At 40.9% G+C, this 18,170-nt stretch overlaps 1 protein-coding gene across 3 annotated transcripts in view; it reads right to left on the reverse strand.

Moving 5' to 3' along the window:
- Positions 1-10,120: 10,120 nt before the first annotated feature.
- BMPR1A (bone morphogenetic protein receptor type 1A) overlaps positions 10,121-18,170 on the reverse strand; it is a 166,343-nt gene continuing 158,293 nt past the window's right edge. For all 3 annotated transcript variants that reach the window (XM_017893277.1, XM_017893275.1, XM_017893276.1), the window contains 5 exons: positions 17,907-18,099; positions 15,783-16,080; positions 13,603-13,778; positions 11,804-11,934; positions 10,121-11,716 (listed from right to left, as the gene is read on the reverse strand). In XM_017893277.1, coding sequence (XP_017748766.1) covers positions 11,591-11,716; positions 11,804-11,934; positions 13,603-13,778; positions 15,783-16,080; positions 17,907-18,099 — 924 coding nt within the window. In that variant the 3' untranslated portion in view covers positions 10,121-11,590. The remainder of the gene's footprint in view (positions 11,717-11,803; positions 11,935-13,602; positions 13,779-15,782; positions 16,081-17,906; positions 18,100-18,170) is intronic.

The raw sequence follows: 18,170 nt of genomic DNA on the forward strand, positions 1-18,170 counted from the left end.
CTGACTAAAGTTTGACCTGGGGTAAATCACAACCTCTCTTGAACTTTGTCTGTAGCGTGAGGTGGTTGATCTTACAGCTCTCGTTAGTTATTCTGGCTTTTTTTTTTTTTTTTTTTGAGACGGAGTCTTGCTCTGTCACTCAGGCTGGAGTGCCATTGCGCGATCTTGGCTCACTGCAGCCTCCGCCTCCCGGGCTCAAGCAATTTTCCTGCCTCAGCTTCTCGAGTAACTGAGATTAGAGGCCCCTGCCACTATGCCCGGCTAATTTTGTATTTTAGTAGAGACAGGGTTTCGCCATGTTGGTCAGGCTGGTCTTGAACTCTGACCTCAGGCGATCTGTCTGCTTCGGCCTCCCAAAGTGCTGGGATTACAGGCGTGAGTCACTGTGCCTGGCCTGTAAATTTGCATTCTTAAAGGGACAATTCTTAGGTGAAACAAGATAGAGAATTTANGAGACGGAGTCTTGCTCTGTCACTCAGGCTGGAGTGCCATTGCGCGATCTTGGCTCACTGCAGCCTCCGCCTCCCGGGCTCAAGCAATTTTCCTGCCTCAGCTTCTCGAGTAACTGAGATTAGAGGCACCTGCCACTATGCCCGGCTAATTTTTGTATTTTTAGTAGAGACAGGGTTTCGCCATGTTGGCCAGGCTGGTCTCGAATTCCTGACCTCAAATGATCCACCCGCCTCAGCCTCCCAAAGTGCTGGGATTACAGGTGTGAGCCACTGCGCCTGGCCTCTGGCATTTTATTATCTTAAACACAGGTTTAAATATCACCCACCCCCAGCGCAGTTGGCCACACCAGAACAAAGACTGGAAGCCCAGTAGCAGGTGAGCCTTGGTGCTGCAGACCGTGCTGCTGTCTTCTTTCTGCTCAATGGTGCAGTGACTGGTCAGGCTCTGCTGTTAACAGTTGAGACATTAGGTAATGCAGTGTTATCCTCTGGAAGTTACTGCCCATAGTAAGTGAAGTGAACTGACCCCTTCCGGAAGGGGTACATGCCATCCAATTCGCATGCATTTGGTCCTCTTTGACAGGAAGGTTATACATGAAAGTGCTAACGGGCAAGCTCTGCCAACAGCATGGATGTGTCACTCCAGAAGTTTCTGGGATGAGAACTAGAGAAATAATCGTTCTTTTAGACAGGGTATTTTCCATGCAAAAAAACATATATGACTGTATTTCACAAAACCTTAACATCAAGTTTAAGGGCAAATTTTCTGTTTAAACGGACCCCAGATTAGCAATAATTCTGAAGTTCATCTGGTAGACTTCCTGTCTTCGCCTGGGTGGAGGCTCCTCCTGACTGTCCTGCAAGCAGACCCCCCGTTACCCAGACCACTGGTCAGCAACCTCACTGTGGCACCCAAAACAACACAATGGATGGAGCACACAGTGGTACCTGCAAACCTGATGTGGAAAAAATATTTTAAAATCCCCAAATCAGTGGCTCTTGCCTGTAATCCCAGCACTTGGGAGGCCAAGGCGGGCGGAACACCTGAGGTCAGGAGTTCAAGACCAGCCTGGCCAACGTGATGAAACCCCGTCTCTACTAAAAATACAAAAATTAGCCAGGCGTGGTGGCGGGTGCTTGTAATCCCCACTACTTGGGAGGCTGAGGCAGGAGAATCACTTGAACCCAGGACGCAGAGGTTGCAATGAGTTGATATCGAGCCATTGCACTCCAGCTTGGGCAACGACAGTGAAACTCCATCAAAAAAAAAAAAAAAAAAAAAAATTCCCCAATCGAAAAACAAGACATGGTACCGTAAGTACATTAGGACATTTTAGTAATTCCTGAAAAATAGAATGGATCAGATCTGAAATGAAACAGCAACAGGAAATCATGACCCCAAACATGTGAGACTGCTGGGGAGATGGGAGTGCTTTGCGGGGAGCCCCAAACTCAAACCCAACCCTTGAGACATGTTGAGGACGCAAGGGTTGAAAAAGTAACTGTTGGGTACTATGTTCAGTATCTGGGTGATGGCATCGTTCATACCACAAACTTTAGCATCACACAACATACCTAGGTAACAGACCTGCACATGTAGCCCCTGAATCTAAAATAAAAGTTGAAAAAAACAAAAATGAAAACCAACCCTAAAACAGTTCCACCATCACCACAAGGAAAAAAATAAAACACACACTTGGGGTCACTGTGTGCAAGAACTCCAGCCCTGCCATCAGCCCTGAACCCCAGGTACAGAGCAGCTGCTGGGCCTCTGGAAGCAGGGAGCCCCCACACCCTGACAAACACGCCCTTAACAAACCCGCAGGGGCCAATCCCAAGATGTCTCCAGAAACCACAATGTCAAAGTCACTCACTACTGTTAGATTTTATTTCAGAAGCAGCGTGAAGAGGCTACACAGCTCGTGACATGTTTCTTAGAACTCTTTTTCTCAGCCTCCACACCCTCTGTTATCTCTTTAGCTCAAAAACAGAAAAGCTCTCCCTGCTGTAGCCTGAGCACCCTCCTTCCATCCCCTCCATCAAGAAAGCTCCCCAAACCTGGCTTGACAATGACTCAGCTCTCTTGGAGCGGGTAGTGGAGGTAGATGAATGGAGCAGGGAGAGCCAGAATCCTTTTGAGAAGGAAAAGGGAAATGAGGCCGGCATAGTGGCTCATGCCTGTAATCACAGCCCTTTGGAAGGCTGAGGCAGGAGGATCGCTTGAGGCCCAAAGTTTGAGGTTGAAGTGAGCTATGACTGTGCCACTGTACCCCAGCCTGGGTGACAGAGTGAGACCCTATCTCAAACAAACAACCCAACCACACCCAAATAACAATTAGCAAAACTTCAGTAAGGTCTATAGAATATGGTGTTGTTAGTCATTGCTATTGTATCAATGTGAACTTTCCTGGTTCTCATAATTGTACATAATTGGTTAATAGATCATCCCTTAAGTATTTAGGGATAAAGTGTTGTTAGCTCTGTAATTTACTTCAAATAGATCAGAAAAAAAAATGTGTGCATACACGATGCATGGACATTACAAACATTACAAGATGAGTCTCTGTGATTCCTGTACACACACAGAGAATGACAAAGCAATTGTGCAATGTTAGCAGTTTATGAATGTGGGTGAAGGGTAAATGGCAGTCCTTATACTATTCATGAAACTTCAATGGAAGCCTGGAATCATTTCAAAATAAAACATTTGGCTGTTGAAATAAACACAGATGGGCTGACAAAAGTAGAAGGTAGGATGAAACATATGAGAAGCATGGTAACAATTATGGAAGAAATATCCAGGGGACCTAAGATTTGTTCTAGAAAGTTCTAGAAAGAGAAAAAGAAAAAAAAGGGAAGGAACAAAAGAAATAATGGGAGAAAATTTCCCAGGTCTAAGAAAATACCTAAGCAACAGAATGAATATATTTAGATATGGCCAGTTTCAACTTCCAATATCAATAATAAAAAGAAAATTCTATTTCTTTTTTTTTGGAGATGGAGTCTTGCTCTGTTGCCCGGGCTGGAGCGGGGCCTGGAGTTGGCAGTGGCACGGATCTCCAGCTTCACCTGCAAGCTCCGCCCTCCCCCGGGTTTACGCCATCTCCCTGCCTCAGCCCTCCCCCGAGTAGCTGGGACTCAGCCGGCCCCACCAACTCTCGCCCGGCTAGTTTTTTTTTTTTTTTTTTTGTATTTTTAGTACGAGACCGGGGTTTCACTGTGTTTTAGCCCCAGATGGTCTCGATCGTCCTGACCATAGTGACCCCCCGTCTCAGCCTCCCCCCATAGTGCCTGGATTACAGGCTTGGAAGCCCACCGCGCCCCCAGCCCTATGAAAATTCTATTATCTTGAAAATAAGTAACCTGTATAGAACATGTCACTTATTAGAATCCACATCAAGACTTCTCACTGGCGACAAAGGATGGCTAGAAGATGATGGAGTATCCTCCTTCAAGAGTTAATTCTGTCTCCATCCACGACTCTAGCCAAGTATTGTCCCAGGAATCAAGTAATAAAAATTGCTTTTAAAATGTCTGATTAAAACCCCTTCCCACAGCCAGTGTAGGTTCTTTCGGTGGAGACTTCCAATTTTTTATGTTTTTCAACAGCTGACCTGCATTTTCAGGAAAAAAATACCAGTTAGAAGCAACAGATTGTTCATCATCGCGCATTCTAAATTGGCTTTTAAAAAGTGGCTGCCTCCCCTTAAAGGAAAACAAGGGGGCCCCAATTTTTTTCCTTTCACCGTTGGCTTGAATATATATAATATAATTACATATATATTATATTATATATTATATATAAATTATGTATTTATTATATAATATATATTATATATTATATAATTATAGATATATAATTTTTTTGTTGTTGTTTAGAGATGGAGTCTTGCTCTGTTGCCCAGGCTGGAATGCAGTGGCACAATCTCAGCTCACTGCAACCTCTGTTTCCTGGGTTCACGCAATTCTCCTGCCTCAGCTTCCCAAGGAGCTGGGACTACAGGCGTGTACCACTACACCCAGCTAATTTTTGTACCTTTTAGTAGAGAAAGGGTTTCACTATATGTTGGCCAGGCTGCTCCTGACCTCAGGTGGTCTGCCCGCCTCGGCCTCCCAAAGTGCTGGGATTAGAGGAGTTAGCCACTGCACCCGGCCGAAAATATTTTCAATATAAACATTCCATATTGATTTTTAGATGTTAACACGTCAAGCTTCCTGCATAGTGTTTAGAATGTGAGCCAGGCATGGTGGCATGGTCCCAGCTAAGAGGCTGAGGTGGGAGGACGGCTTGAGATCAGGAGTTTGAGGCTACAGTGCATTATGATTGTGCCTGTGAACAGCTGCTGCACACTAGCCTGGGTGACAGTGTGAGACTGTCTCTAAAGAAGAAAAAATTAGGAAATGAGCACTGAGATGGATGTAGGGACACTGAGAGATAGGCAATTGACTTAGATTTCATTTGAACAAAGACCAAGAAGCTGCTAAGATTCAGAGGAGCAATAGGCAGGCCACACATATTCCATCAAAGAATGTGAATTAACAATTCCTATGTCAAAAGGAGATTATGGGCTGGGCACAGTGGCTCATGCCTATAATCCCAGCACTCTGGAAGGCCAAGGTGGGCAGATCTCCTGAGGCTGGGAGTTCAAGACCAGCCTGGCCAACACAGTAAATACTCCCGTCTCTACTAAAAATATAAAATTAGCTGAGTGTGGTGGTGCACGCCTGTAATCCCAGCTTCTCAGGTGGCTGAGGCTGGAGAATTGCTTGAATCCGGGAGGCAGAGGTTGCAGTGAGCTGGGATCACCCCATTGTGCTCCAGCCTGGGTGATAGAGGGAAACTCCATCTCAAAAAAAAAAAAAATTATGAATGAACCTTTCAGCCCTAGTCCTTGCTCCCATCCAAAAATTAATTTTTGTATGTGCCACTGCACTTGAACTAAGCTGCCATCTGGATCCCAGCATCGAGGTGACTCTCCCACTTCTGCTTATACCAGCACTCACACATTTAAGTCTATGCCTGCAGCAGTGCTGCTGACAGTAGGTGGCCTCTGCTCACTGCTGGCCACTTTCAGCGGATCATGTCCACCCAGTCAAGACTGTATGCTCCAAGGGCTGAGCCAAGGCTGTGTAGGAGCATGCGCCTAACTTAATATAAGGATGACATTCAGAATGGTTAATATGCTGCTATCAGCAGACAAATGTTTCTCCAAGTGACAACTTAGTAACTGCCTTAGTGTCTGCTTGAAACTCTCTACAAGGATTAAACCTATTTTGGAAGAACAAGGATTAGACAATTCTGTTTCTTAATGTCTGTTCTATTAATATTAAAGAAACCTTGGAGTGGAGCAGTGAGACTAACAGATTGCTGGAAAGGAGAAATGAATACATTTATACAGTGTTTCCACAGACAGAAGGAAAGCTAGCAAGCATTTGCAGGCCCCAGAAATCACTGAGTCTTCTTTACCAGGCTGCATCAGAGCACCCGCGATTATTCTGAGAAACTGCCTTACAATGACACTGAACAGAGACTCCCATGAGCCATCTATAACAGGCTGTCTCCAAACACGCATTTCTTTTGAGGAACATTAACCAGTGCCACATCTTGTCTGTGATTTAACATGTTCAGTTCCCTAGGAAAAGGCAGCAGAAGGCATACTGCTGGGATGAGTTCACATACACCTGAAAACAGCCCTGACTGGCAGTGGGACTCAGGGCAGGGGGAAGACAAGACAGTATTGCACAGCAGGAGGAAAGCCATCCATGGTTTCAATTCCCATTGCAGCAGGAGCATCTGAAGGCCAGGTAAATGCATCCCATCACTCTAAGCTCATGAACTGCTAGCAGGAATGAAAATGAAAAGCTTTGTGAGCAGCAATATGGCAATGTTTTCCAAGAACCTTAGACTTTTTCCACCTGAAACAAAGGATCTTTTAAAAGTTCATATTCACTAGTCCCATTTTCAGAAATGTAATATAGAAAATAAAGATTTATGTATAAAGATGTTCAATATCTATTTTTCAAAACGAGAATAATCCAAATATTCAATAGGGGATTGAGCACAGAAATTTCTCCATCTACCTGGTCAAATATTGTGCAGTCATTAAAAAAAGTTCTCAATGGCTATTTAATGGCATACCAGGATCCTAGTATTACCAAAAAAAGCCACATAAAAAAAGAGTAAGGTCAGGTGCGGTGCTCACTCCTGTAATCCTGGCACTTTGGGATGCCGAGGTAGGCAGATCACTTGAGGTCAGGAGCTCAAGACCAGCCTGGCCAACATGGTGAAACCGCGTCTCTACTAAAATACAAAAATTAGCCAGGCGTGGTGGTGTGCACCCGTAATCCCGGCTACTTGGGAGGCTGAAGCAGGGGAATCGCTTGAACCCAGGAGGCAGAGGTTGCATGGAGCCGAGATCGCACTACTGTACTCCAGCCTAGGTGACAGAGCAAGACTCTGTCTCCAAAAAAAAAAAAAAAAAGATCGAAAAGAAACACTAAAATGTACATAGTGGTAATGTCTGGCAATAGAATTTTGTGTGAATTTTATTTGCTTTATTCTTGCCTGTTGTTTCCCAAATTTTCTGCCATGAGTACATTTCCATAATCAGAACACAATGTTTTGGCCAGGCACGGTGGCTCATGCCTGTAATCTCAGCACTTTGAGAGGCCAAGGCAAGTGGGCCACCTGAGGTCAGGAGTTTGAGACCAGGCTCGCCAACATGGTGAAACCCTGTCTCTACTAAAAATACAAAAAAATTAGCCAGGCGTGGTGGCAAACATCTGTAGTTCCAGCTACTTGGGAGGCTGAGGCAGGAGAATTGCTTGAACCTGGGAGGCAAACGTTGCAGTGAGCTTAGATCACGCCGTCGCATTCCAGCCTGGGCAACAAGAGCAAAACTCCGTCTCAAAAAAAGAAAACAATGTTTTGTCTTGTTTTTTAAAAAGGAAAAAGCCCTGCAATGTGATAGGTTTAGAAGTTCTCTATCTCCACAAGGCAAGCGTGTACCTACCTGTGCTCCATACTGGGTTTCTGGTAGCTGAAGTGCACATCTCAGGAACATATGTATGTACACTAACTTATGTGTTATAAAAATCTCAACAGATGATTTCTGATGCACAATACCGTCTGAGTGTAGCATCACAAAAAACATTACTAAAGTGTACTAAAATAAGGTTATTTACTTCAAAATGATACATTGGACATAATCTGTATATAGAACAAAGCAAGTAACGGTAAACTTAATAAGGCACCTTTTAAACCAGATGCTGTACAAAATACATTTAGTGTGTTACATATCAAAGACAAATCTGTATTTTTGGTGTTTTACAATTGCCTGATAAAACTGCTTGCTTTTACCCTTTTTTCAATGCCTATGTACAGTTTTCCCTAATGAAGCAATAATGATATTTTCATTTTATACAATATATACTACATTTTAGGTTTTAAATGGGCCAGGACAAAGGTCACTAAAAGGGCTTAAATAATTCCATAGAAAACAGAATACAGAGCATAAGCTAAAATTACAATAGATAATCCTTTGCAAAAGCCATATTCCCACTTTCCTTATGGGACCATCATTACACGTGGCTTCACAGGATGCTGCCCTGGATTTTGGTTCTTAGGAACACGTCTCCTCCCTGCAGTTTCCACTGTGACTCTCACAGCAGCACTTAGGCAAGAGATGAGCTGTGGCACTGCTATTTTAATACCTGACTCAAAGTCAGTAATAAATATGACCACTTTAAAACACTACAAGGGCTATCATCATCTTTTGTTAAAATAAAATCATTTCTGCCGTTGAAATGATTTTAGATACTTAGAAACATTTCAAAACAACATCTATGAAGTGTGTTTATGAAAGCTGCCCTGGAATAAATTATTCAATATCAAATTTGATCTTGGGCCAACTCAAAGATGCATGATTCTTTAAAACTATAGTGCATTTTGTTCTAAACAGAACAAAGCATCTCAAGAAAAGTATTGATTGTTAGAGTAAGTAAATCAAAATTTGGCACATTCTAGGAAAACATACTTTTAAAAAACTATAGGTCACTTTCAAAGTTTAGAAACACTTCTGGACACTGGAAAGGCAATATAAAATATTGATTAAAATAACTTTAGTGAAAATATTTCCAAAGAAATCGGATTCAAGTTTTGTACATCAGAAACTTGTTCAATATGAAACAGTAAAAGCTTAGAATAAACAAACTGAAGGAAACCCTAATGTGCCTTTAATCCTAGAGCTATTTGCCAGCATAAAGAGAATTCACAAGGATAACTCTCTTTGAGGGTTAACTTTTCCTGTTCATAGTCAGGTAGTTTGGGTTTTTTGTTTGCTTTTATATTTTAATTACTTATAGATATCTAAATGAAGCTACACATTTAAAAAAACATTAAATTGCAAGTGGGACCAAATAATGGCTTCCAAAGTTTTACAAATTTACTAACTATGGTACTACATAATGCTTCTTCTTGCTGGTCTATCATATTCTTTAAATATTTCGCTTATTCGATGAGCTTCAGATTTAAGAATAAGAGTGGAAAGAAGAGACAAAAACTAAGTTGAATGCAAAATTTTTGGTTTTTGTTATTTACTTGCTTGTTTGTTTGAGACGGAGTTACGCTCTTTTGCCCAGGCTGGAGTACAGTGGCACGATCTCAGCTCACTGCAACCCTCTGCCTTCTGGTTTCAAGCGATTCTCCTGCTTCAGCCTCCCACACAGCTGGGATTACAGGCGCCCGCCACCATGCCCGGCTGAGTTTGGTATTTTTAGTAGAGATGGGGTTTCAACAAGTTGGCCAGGCTGGTCTTGAACTCCTGACCTTGGGATCCGCCCACCTTGGCCTCCCAAAGTGCTGGGATTACAGGCGTGAGCTACCGCGCCTGGCCACATTTTTAGATTAAGATTCCAAAGATGGCAGCATTTGCTTTTAAAGAATATGTTATACTAGAAAATGTTTTTACTGAACAAGTTTCTAAGATTAACTCTTGATATCACTTTTACTAGACCAAGTTAATTTTTAAAAACCGTAATAGTGGTCTCATATACTAGCTGTAATATTTTGCTTCCACATGCCGTTTGAACATTTCCAAGAACAGACTTTGCCTGTCTTTACATATTTTATTAACATGACAAATGATTTTAAAGATTTATGGTATCAAGTCAAAAGTAAACCAAGGTTAAGTAAATTGGGTGTTCTAAGTGCGATCATATTACATAGCAACTTAGATTAAAATATTTGTATTTCTCAGTATACATATGGGGAAAAATTCTGAAAAAGCAAGTTATTGGGTATTATCCATATGCAAATTTACTTATCTTGATGAACACTTCAGACTTTAATTATGGTAGATGAAACTTATTAATCAAAATGGTTAAAGCAAGTTTCAAATTTGTGAAATTTGATGTGTAGACAAATTTGTAAGTTTTAACCTTAAATGATAGTCACATTTTGGTAATGGGTGGACATATGCTGATTTCCTCCTGTTTAATTTAAACCTTTTTGACAATGCTGTGACCTAATCACATTTATTTTGTTATAATCAAATAAAACTATCTCACTTGATGTACTCATGAGTTGTTTGCTCAGAATAGATTAATATTTAAAAGGCATTAAAGAAGTATAAGTTTATGTAAATCAGATTTCTTGAGATAACAAGACATCTATAAAATATGTACCACTTTATTGAAGAACAGTTATACAGTGTAGCTACAGATACTGACTAGATACGCTAAATATTTTCTGGGCCTGATTTTTGCATTGTCTTCAGCAAGTAGGGAACAGAAAGTCAAAAAACCAAAAATCTCAAATGATGTAGATGTCCAAAACATATTTAACAGCTGATAAATTTATAACAGCTCTGACATATAAATTTCTAATTAAAGAATCCTTTCATTTGAAAAAATTGAGATATTACCCTAATGAAGTTTTTGCCTGAAGTTAACAAAGTTCTGGATTTGATATATTACTTTGAATGCATTAATTCTGAAAATTCGTATTTAGTTCTACTTTATAACATTTCTTCCCTTAAGGATGGGATGTGAGGTACACATGAGCTGGTTTCTACAGTATGAATGTATGTACATATATAAAGTATGGTTGTAAAGGAGTGGGTGATTTGCAAATAAAGCACATTATACACAAAATATAAATAACTTCCCTTTTAAAAGTTACTGAGAATAAAGAATACAGAACACGGTTATAGGCACTTACATTGCTATCAAATGCAGGAATTCACTTCAATAAGAAGTGCTTTCTTTGTAAGCATGGTTCATGGCATTAGAAGCTCCAACTTTGGAGAGGATGCTTTCCATGACAAAAATAACCACAAAAAAAATGGTGGTAGAAGGAAAACAGTCCAAATTTACAGATGCTTTAAACTTCTTTTGGCCTTGATATCAGCTTTCATGTTAAAAAATAAAGCTGGTGGCGAAGCTATCTCACTTGCAAGGTAAATGGCTTATATGAGATTGGCGAATCTTGGTCAGATATTGCATTTTTAAAGCACAAAACCACCGGCCACCAATATCTTCCTGTGCATGCATATAAATTATTTTCTTCTAATTCAAATGGCAGCAGAGGAATCCTGGCGTGCATGTGCATGGACACACACACACATCATTAAGGAAGGCAGGACAAACTATCATAAACTAAGCAGTATCCCAAACACATCATCATTTATAGGCTGTTTTACAAAGGTAGAATACAAATGAACTGAATGTCTCAGGTAGAAGGCAAAGTCTATTTCTCCATCTCTGCTGCACTCATTTATCTTCTAAAGGCTTTCACAGAAAGCACCGTTTTATGAACAGGCAATTCAGTACCCAGAGCTTGACTGGAGACACTAATCAGGATTGAAGTCTTGATGCAGTTCATAAAAACCCATTTAAAAAAAGGCATCAAAAACCACATTTAAAATAAAGCTGTCCATATATAAAGAATTAAGTGTTTAGAAGTTCCCAGCTTGTATTCTAGTAAGAGTACTGAAACATTTAATATTAGCAGCCTGTGAACACATAGTGAAGAAAGAGTCTGAGAACCAAGTTAACATCCTTATTCCACTCTAATTCCACCCATGCCATGGGTAAAAACAGTCTTGCAGTCTAGAGTTTCTCCTCCGATGGTTTCACCATCAGATTTTTACATCTTGGGATTCAACCATCTTGGCAAGCGTCTTCTTAATTCTCAACGCTGTGAGTCTGGAGGCTGGATTGTGGGCCCAGCATTCTGACATTAGCTTCAAAACTGCTCGTAAACACTGAAAAGTAAAGAGATGTTTAGTGAGCAGAGAATATCTTTCGTGGCATTTACCAATCACTTCTTCAAAGGACTGAGTTCCACTCACTTCATCACTGTTCCACCGATTAGACACAATTGGCCGCAAACGTTTGACACACACAACCTCACGCATATCTTCGTATGACGGATCACTTGGTACCATGTTGTAATATGGCAATTGGTACTCTTCCACGATCCCTGTAAGGGAGAAAACATGAGCACAAAAACAGTTGCTGGACAAAATATAGCAATCTATTAAGCATCTTTTGCTAAACTATGGAACTAAAACGGATTCTTACACAAGAAAAAATACAGACATGATGATTCACTCTTAATAGCAGATGTATGTTTTTCTCTTATTTATGTCCAACTATTTCCTCTACCTCCACCAGGGATGTCATCACAACTGTGACAGAGTCCATCAACAAAGGGCATACCCAATCTTCCTTACAAAAAATAAGCAAGGTGAAATCAGCCATTTACCCTCAAGTATAATTATTTACTCACACGGTTGTTCCTACTAATGAACAGATTTATCATTTTTTCATTTTGCTCTGCAGTAGAAAGACCTATGAGGTGCAGATAAGGGTTCACACAGCAGGCCTGAGACCTTCCCTTAGGAAAGGCAGCTTGCAAGGTTTGGCCTTGGCCAGTGCCTGGGTACATGAATGATAAACAGTTCCCTACATGGATATCAAACTTCCCGGAAATGGTGAGGGTGACTCACCACTCCTGGGTTGCTTGTGCAAACAATGTGGTGTGTACTGCACGTCTGCTTTCCTGCTGGAATTCTGCTACATGCCAGGCAGAGGATGCCTATGTGACCAGCCTCCAGTAAAATCTCTGGGTGCCAAGTCTCTAAGGAGCTTCCCCACATGAGAACACTTTGTATGTGTCGTCACAACTCGTAGGAGGAATGAAGCACACCCTGACTCCACTGGGACAGGACTCTGGGAAGCCTCGCCTGGTTTGCTAAAACTTGGCTGATTTTGATTTATATCCTTTCACTGGGATAAACGTTAGCCATTGGGACAACCACATGCCGAGTCCTGTGGTCCTTCAAGTGAAATCGCACAACCTGGGGGCAGTCTTGGGGACTCTGACATATGTCACATCTAAATTACATAACTGCCAGTAATTGCACTCCTAGGTGTACACCCAAAAGAAAGGAAATGAGCTAACCAAAGAGATATCTGCACCCGCACGTTTGCTGCAGCACCGTTCACAATAGCCAAGATGTGGAAGCAACCTAAGTGACCATCAACAGATGAACAGATCAAGAAAATCTGGCACCTATACACAATGGGGTGTTATTCAGCCAGAAAAAAGAATGAGATTCTGTCTTCTGAAATAACATGGAGGAACTGGAGGTCATTAAGTAAAATAAGCCAGGCACAGAAAGACAAACTTCACATGTTCTCACTTACTTGTGAGATCTAAAAATCAAAACAACTGAACTCATGGAGACAGAGAACAGAAGGATGGTTACCAGAGGTTGGGAAGGGTAGCAAGGGGTCGGGGGGATGTTTAATAAGTAGAAACAAAATAGAAAAATGAATAAGACCTGGTATATGATAGCACAACAGGGGGGACTACAGTTAATAATAATTTAATTGTACACTTAAAAATAACTCAAGAACTATAATTGGTTGGTGAAACAAAGGATAAATGTCTGAAGGGATATCCAATTCTTCAAGATGTGATTATTACACACAGCATGCCTGTACCAAAATAGCTCCTTATCCAATAATATATACACCTACTATATGCCCACAAAAATTAAAAAATAAAAAGTTATATAACTAGAGCTGTTATTTTTTAAATGATGGGTAAATAAACATAATCACAAACTACTCAAACTCCTACCTCCTGTGATACAACGACGAGCCATCTCCCAAATGATCAGGCCGAAGCTGTAGATGTCAGCCATGATGTAGGGCTGGAAGTGGTTTTTATTCAGGCTTTCGTCCAGCACTTCTGGAGCCATGTAGCGTTTGGTGCCCACCCTGGTATTCAAGGGCACGTCAACTTCATTTGTGTCACTGAAACAAAAGAAAGCCAATGTCCAAGTTAAGGGCTAAGAATAAAATAGTTTATCTTGCATTTTTGTCCTATTTTATAAGAGCTTCTTTTCTCCTTGGGGCCAGATGTATTGTGGAATTTAGCATTTTCAGATTTTCTTTAAATACATGCTACATACTACATGACATCCTCGGTAGGGTTGGGGCAGCACTCTTAATCAAACTCAGTACTGTGTCTGCAGCAAAACACTAAGTCCAATAGCCCTACTCAACTGGATAAGGGCAATACATACCTCACATCCATTCAGGTCAGGTTTTGTCACTAAATAAGTTTGGTGTCTAAGAAAGAGGACAACACTGAATATAAGATAAAGTAAGGCCAGGCATGGTTGCTCATGCCTGTAATCTCAGCACTTTGGGAGGCCAAGGAGGGCGGATCACCTGAGGTCAGGTTTTTGAGATCAGCCTGGCCAACATGGTGAAACACTGCCTCTACTAAAAATACAAAAGTTAACCAGGAGTGGTGTGCACTTGACTATAACTCCAGCTACTTGGGAGGCTGAAGCATGAAAATTACTTGAACCTGGGAGGTGGAGACTGCAGTGAGCCGAGACCATGCCACTGCACTCCAGCCTAGGCAACAGAGTGAGACTCTGTCTTTAAAAAAAAAAAAAAAAAAAAAGTAGTAGATAATTATGTCTGAGAAGTGGTGAATATGTAAATAGAAGAGGAATCTTTTGCTTTTACCACTCTCATATGTTACACTAAGGCTTTGTGACATAGGATTACATTTTCTTCTTTATGGGTCCAATCAACATAGTTCTGTTGTTAGCAATGTTTACATGATCATACTGACAATTAGTAATAATTACTTTAAAGTAATGATCAATATATGCACTGTATTTTCTTATAGCATCTGATAAATATCTGAGCCAACAAATACTACACTGACTCAGAACACTGTAACAGATTTAAATGTCCTTTACAGTTGTTTTAAAGACTGGGACTTTTATGTTACAGCCTAAAATGAATTCTGAAATGTAAAGCAGCCACTCCATTCTAGAATTACGAGATTAAAATGGTTTCAAAGGTTTTCTAAAAATTTGTAATTTCTAACACTTGCATTTGTTTTAAAATACTGACACTATCAAGTGGTGATAGAAAAATGACATCTTTATCTCTACTGCTTACGGGTGTGTAAACTAAGGCACACTCCTGAAAGAAATAATAGCAACATACCATAGTTTAATATGTATAAACTCACTGCCTCAGCAGGCCCTTCTCTAGGAATCCATCATGAAGAAATGCTTGTACAAGTGCACAAGGATCCAATATATAACATATGGATAAAATGCAACAATGTTAAAACCGTTTTAATAATCAACTGAAGACACCTTTAATGTTCATCAGTTGGGTCTTAAGAATAAACTACAGTACCTCCAGATACGGAAAACTCTGCATCTATAAAAAAGAATGAGGTAGATTTACATCAGCTGAAATGGAAGGATGGCTAAGACTATAACAAAGGAAATCCGGCTGGGCATGGTGGCTCACACCTGTTATCCCAGCACTTTGGGAGGCTCACTTGAGCTTAGGAGTTTGAGATCATCCTAGGCAACACAGTGAGACCCCATCTCTACAAAAATAAAAACATTAGCCAGGTGTGGCAGTGCACGTCTGTAGTCCTAGCTACTCAGGAGGCTGAGGTGGGAGGATTGCTTGAGCCCATGAGGTCGACATTGCAGTAAGCTATGATCACACTACTGTATTCCAGCCTGGGCAACTGAGTGAGACACTGTCTCACCAAAAAAAAAAAAAAATCCAAAAAAAAAATATCAAGAATTATGTATAGGAGGAGTAGGACACAATTTTTGTAAAAAGAACAAAATCCCCCCAACTATGTATTTATGTAACTAAAAACGAGCATGTGCACAGTTTTAGAATTCCATTATCTTGAATACAAATAGGAAAATATCTTTCAGAGATTAAAAAAATTTCAAAACAGTGGGGCAAAGAACTACTCACCTGTTGAATTTAACAGCAAGGCCCAGGTCAGCAATACAGCAACTCCCATTTTTCTTGATGAGGATGTTTTTGCTCTTTAGGTCTCGATGAGCAATTGCAGGCTTTCCTTGGGTACCATAAATTTCTGTGTGCAGGTGGCACAGACCACAGGCAGCCGAATAAGCCAATTTGAGCAGGGCTCTGGTGTCCAGTGTAGCACATTTCAGGAAGTCATAGAGAGATCCATTTTCATGGTAATCAGTAATCAAATAGAGCTGAGTCCAGGAACCTGTACCTTTAATGTCTGCCGCTATGAAACCTGTCCAGTTGATGAGTTTAAAAGGTTAGTCATCAGAGATGGCTAGGGAGAAGTAATGCTCATTCTGGATATTGAGAAAAACTTAGGTATCATGTGCAGACAGTGAAACTTTAATTTGCCCGACACCAAATCGTGAATGTGTTACTAAAAATTTTATTTCTACATTTACACATATAACTGTACTTCTACAATAAATTTATTATAATCTTAATAATCATGAAAGTGATAATATGATTAAGAAAAAGATCACATATGCCGGGTGCGGTGGCTCACACCTGTAATCCTAGCACTTTGGGAGGCTGAGGCGGGCGGATCACTTGAGGTCAGGAGCTCGAGACTAGCCTGGCCAACATGGCAAAACCCCATCTCCACTAAAAATACAAAAATTAGCGGGGCATGGTGGCACATGCCTGTAGTTCCAGCTACTCTGGAGGTTGAGACAGGAGAATCACTTGAACCTGGAGGCAGAGGTTGCAGTGACTTGAGATGGCGCCACTGCACTCCAGCCTGGGTGACAGAACGAGTCTCCGTCTCAAAAAAAAAAGAAAAAGATCACATATTATACAAATAACCTGGAGAATATTATCAACCTACATGATTCTCTAGTGGAAAAGGCTCTTGATTTCAAAGCAAAAAGTGGACACTTCAATAAAATTAAGAATGTTCAACTAAGAGTTAGCTCCTAATTAAGCCAACTCCCATTTGCCCATCAGTGACTCATCACAGCTGCTTTTTCAGTCTGGTTCATTGATTGCCAGGTTCACAGTCCTGCTCTTTTCCTTTCTCTCCTACCCTCTTCCCTCCAGAAAAAGGTCAGTGAGTGCTATGTACTAAGCTGAATAGTGCTCCCCCACAAAATTCATGTCTAAAATCCATGTCACCTATAAATGTGACCTTATTTGGAAAGAGGGTCTTTGCAGATGTAATCAAGTTAAGATAACTCATACAGGATTAGGGTGGGCCCGAATTCAATGGCTGATGATGTTATAAGGTGGAAATGTGGACCCAGGCACCCAGGGAGAAGGCCACTTGATGACAGAAACGGAGACTAGAGTGTTGTCTATAATAAGCCAAGGAACACCAAAAATTCCTGGCAACCACCGTTAGCCAGAAGAGGCAAGGAAGGCTCCTCCCCTAGAGTCTTCAGAGACACAACAGCTCTGCCAACACCTTGGTTTTAAACTTCTAGCCTCGAAAACTGTGAGTGAATACGTTTTGGAGGTTGAAGCCACCCAGTTTGTGGTAATTGATACAGCAGCCCTAGGAAACTAATACAATTGCCTGCTTGGCAATGTGCTATGCACTCTACAAATTAAAGGGAGGAAAACAGAAGGTGAAGGGAAAAGAAAACTCAGGATAGCCAGATGGCCTTATGCACCTGACTGACCAGCTCATACCTAAATTACTTTGCTATTATTGTGTAAATGTGGAGATGGGGGGGAAACACACATTAAACACAGAACATACAATGAAACTGCATGTTGGGCTGTTGGGCTTACGAAAGGGAAAAGGCATATGTTACTCCTAAATCACTGCTTAAACTATCTATAAAAGACTGGATTTTCATTACTATGGGAGTAAGTCCAATAAACTAGTATTATTTTCCACTTGAAGCTCACTGCTGTTTCTTCAGCTGGTTAGTAAAGAAAGAGCTTGGTTGGCATTCCAGACTATGCTGTATTTAAACCATGTATTCTACTGGGTTTCCTTTAGACAAGTGTATATAGTTGAACTCACACATGTTTTCAAAGCATATATAGAGGCTTCCACCTCTACCCCCACTAGCCTTGTCAAACATGAAATTGACTGAATCAGTGTGTACCCACCAAGTATGTTTTCATGGCGCATTAGCACAGTTTGGTAGATTTCCGTTTCTCGAAACCAGCTGGCTTCTTCAGTGGTAAAGAATACTTTCACCGCCACTTTTTCACCACGCCATTTACCCATCCATACTTCTCCATATCGGCCTTTACCAACTTGCCGGACCATCTGAATCTGTTTGGCAATAGTTCGCTGAACCTTTATAGAAAAAAGTAAAAGGTTTGAGCTCTTGATGAAAGAAACCCATTAAGACTGGCAAAGGGATAGCC

This window comes from Rhinopithecus bieti, unplaced genomic scaffold, assembly GCF_001698545.2.
Source record: "Rhinopithecus bieti isolate Rb0 unplaced genomic scaffold, ASM169854v2 scaffold_23869, whole genome shotgun sequence".
NCBI lineage: Eukaryota > Metazoa > Chordata > Mammalia > Primates > Cercopithecidae > Rhinopithecus > Rhinopithecus bieti.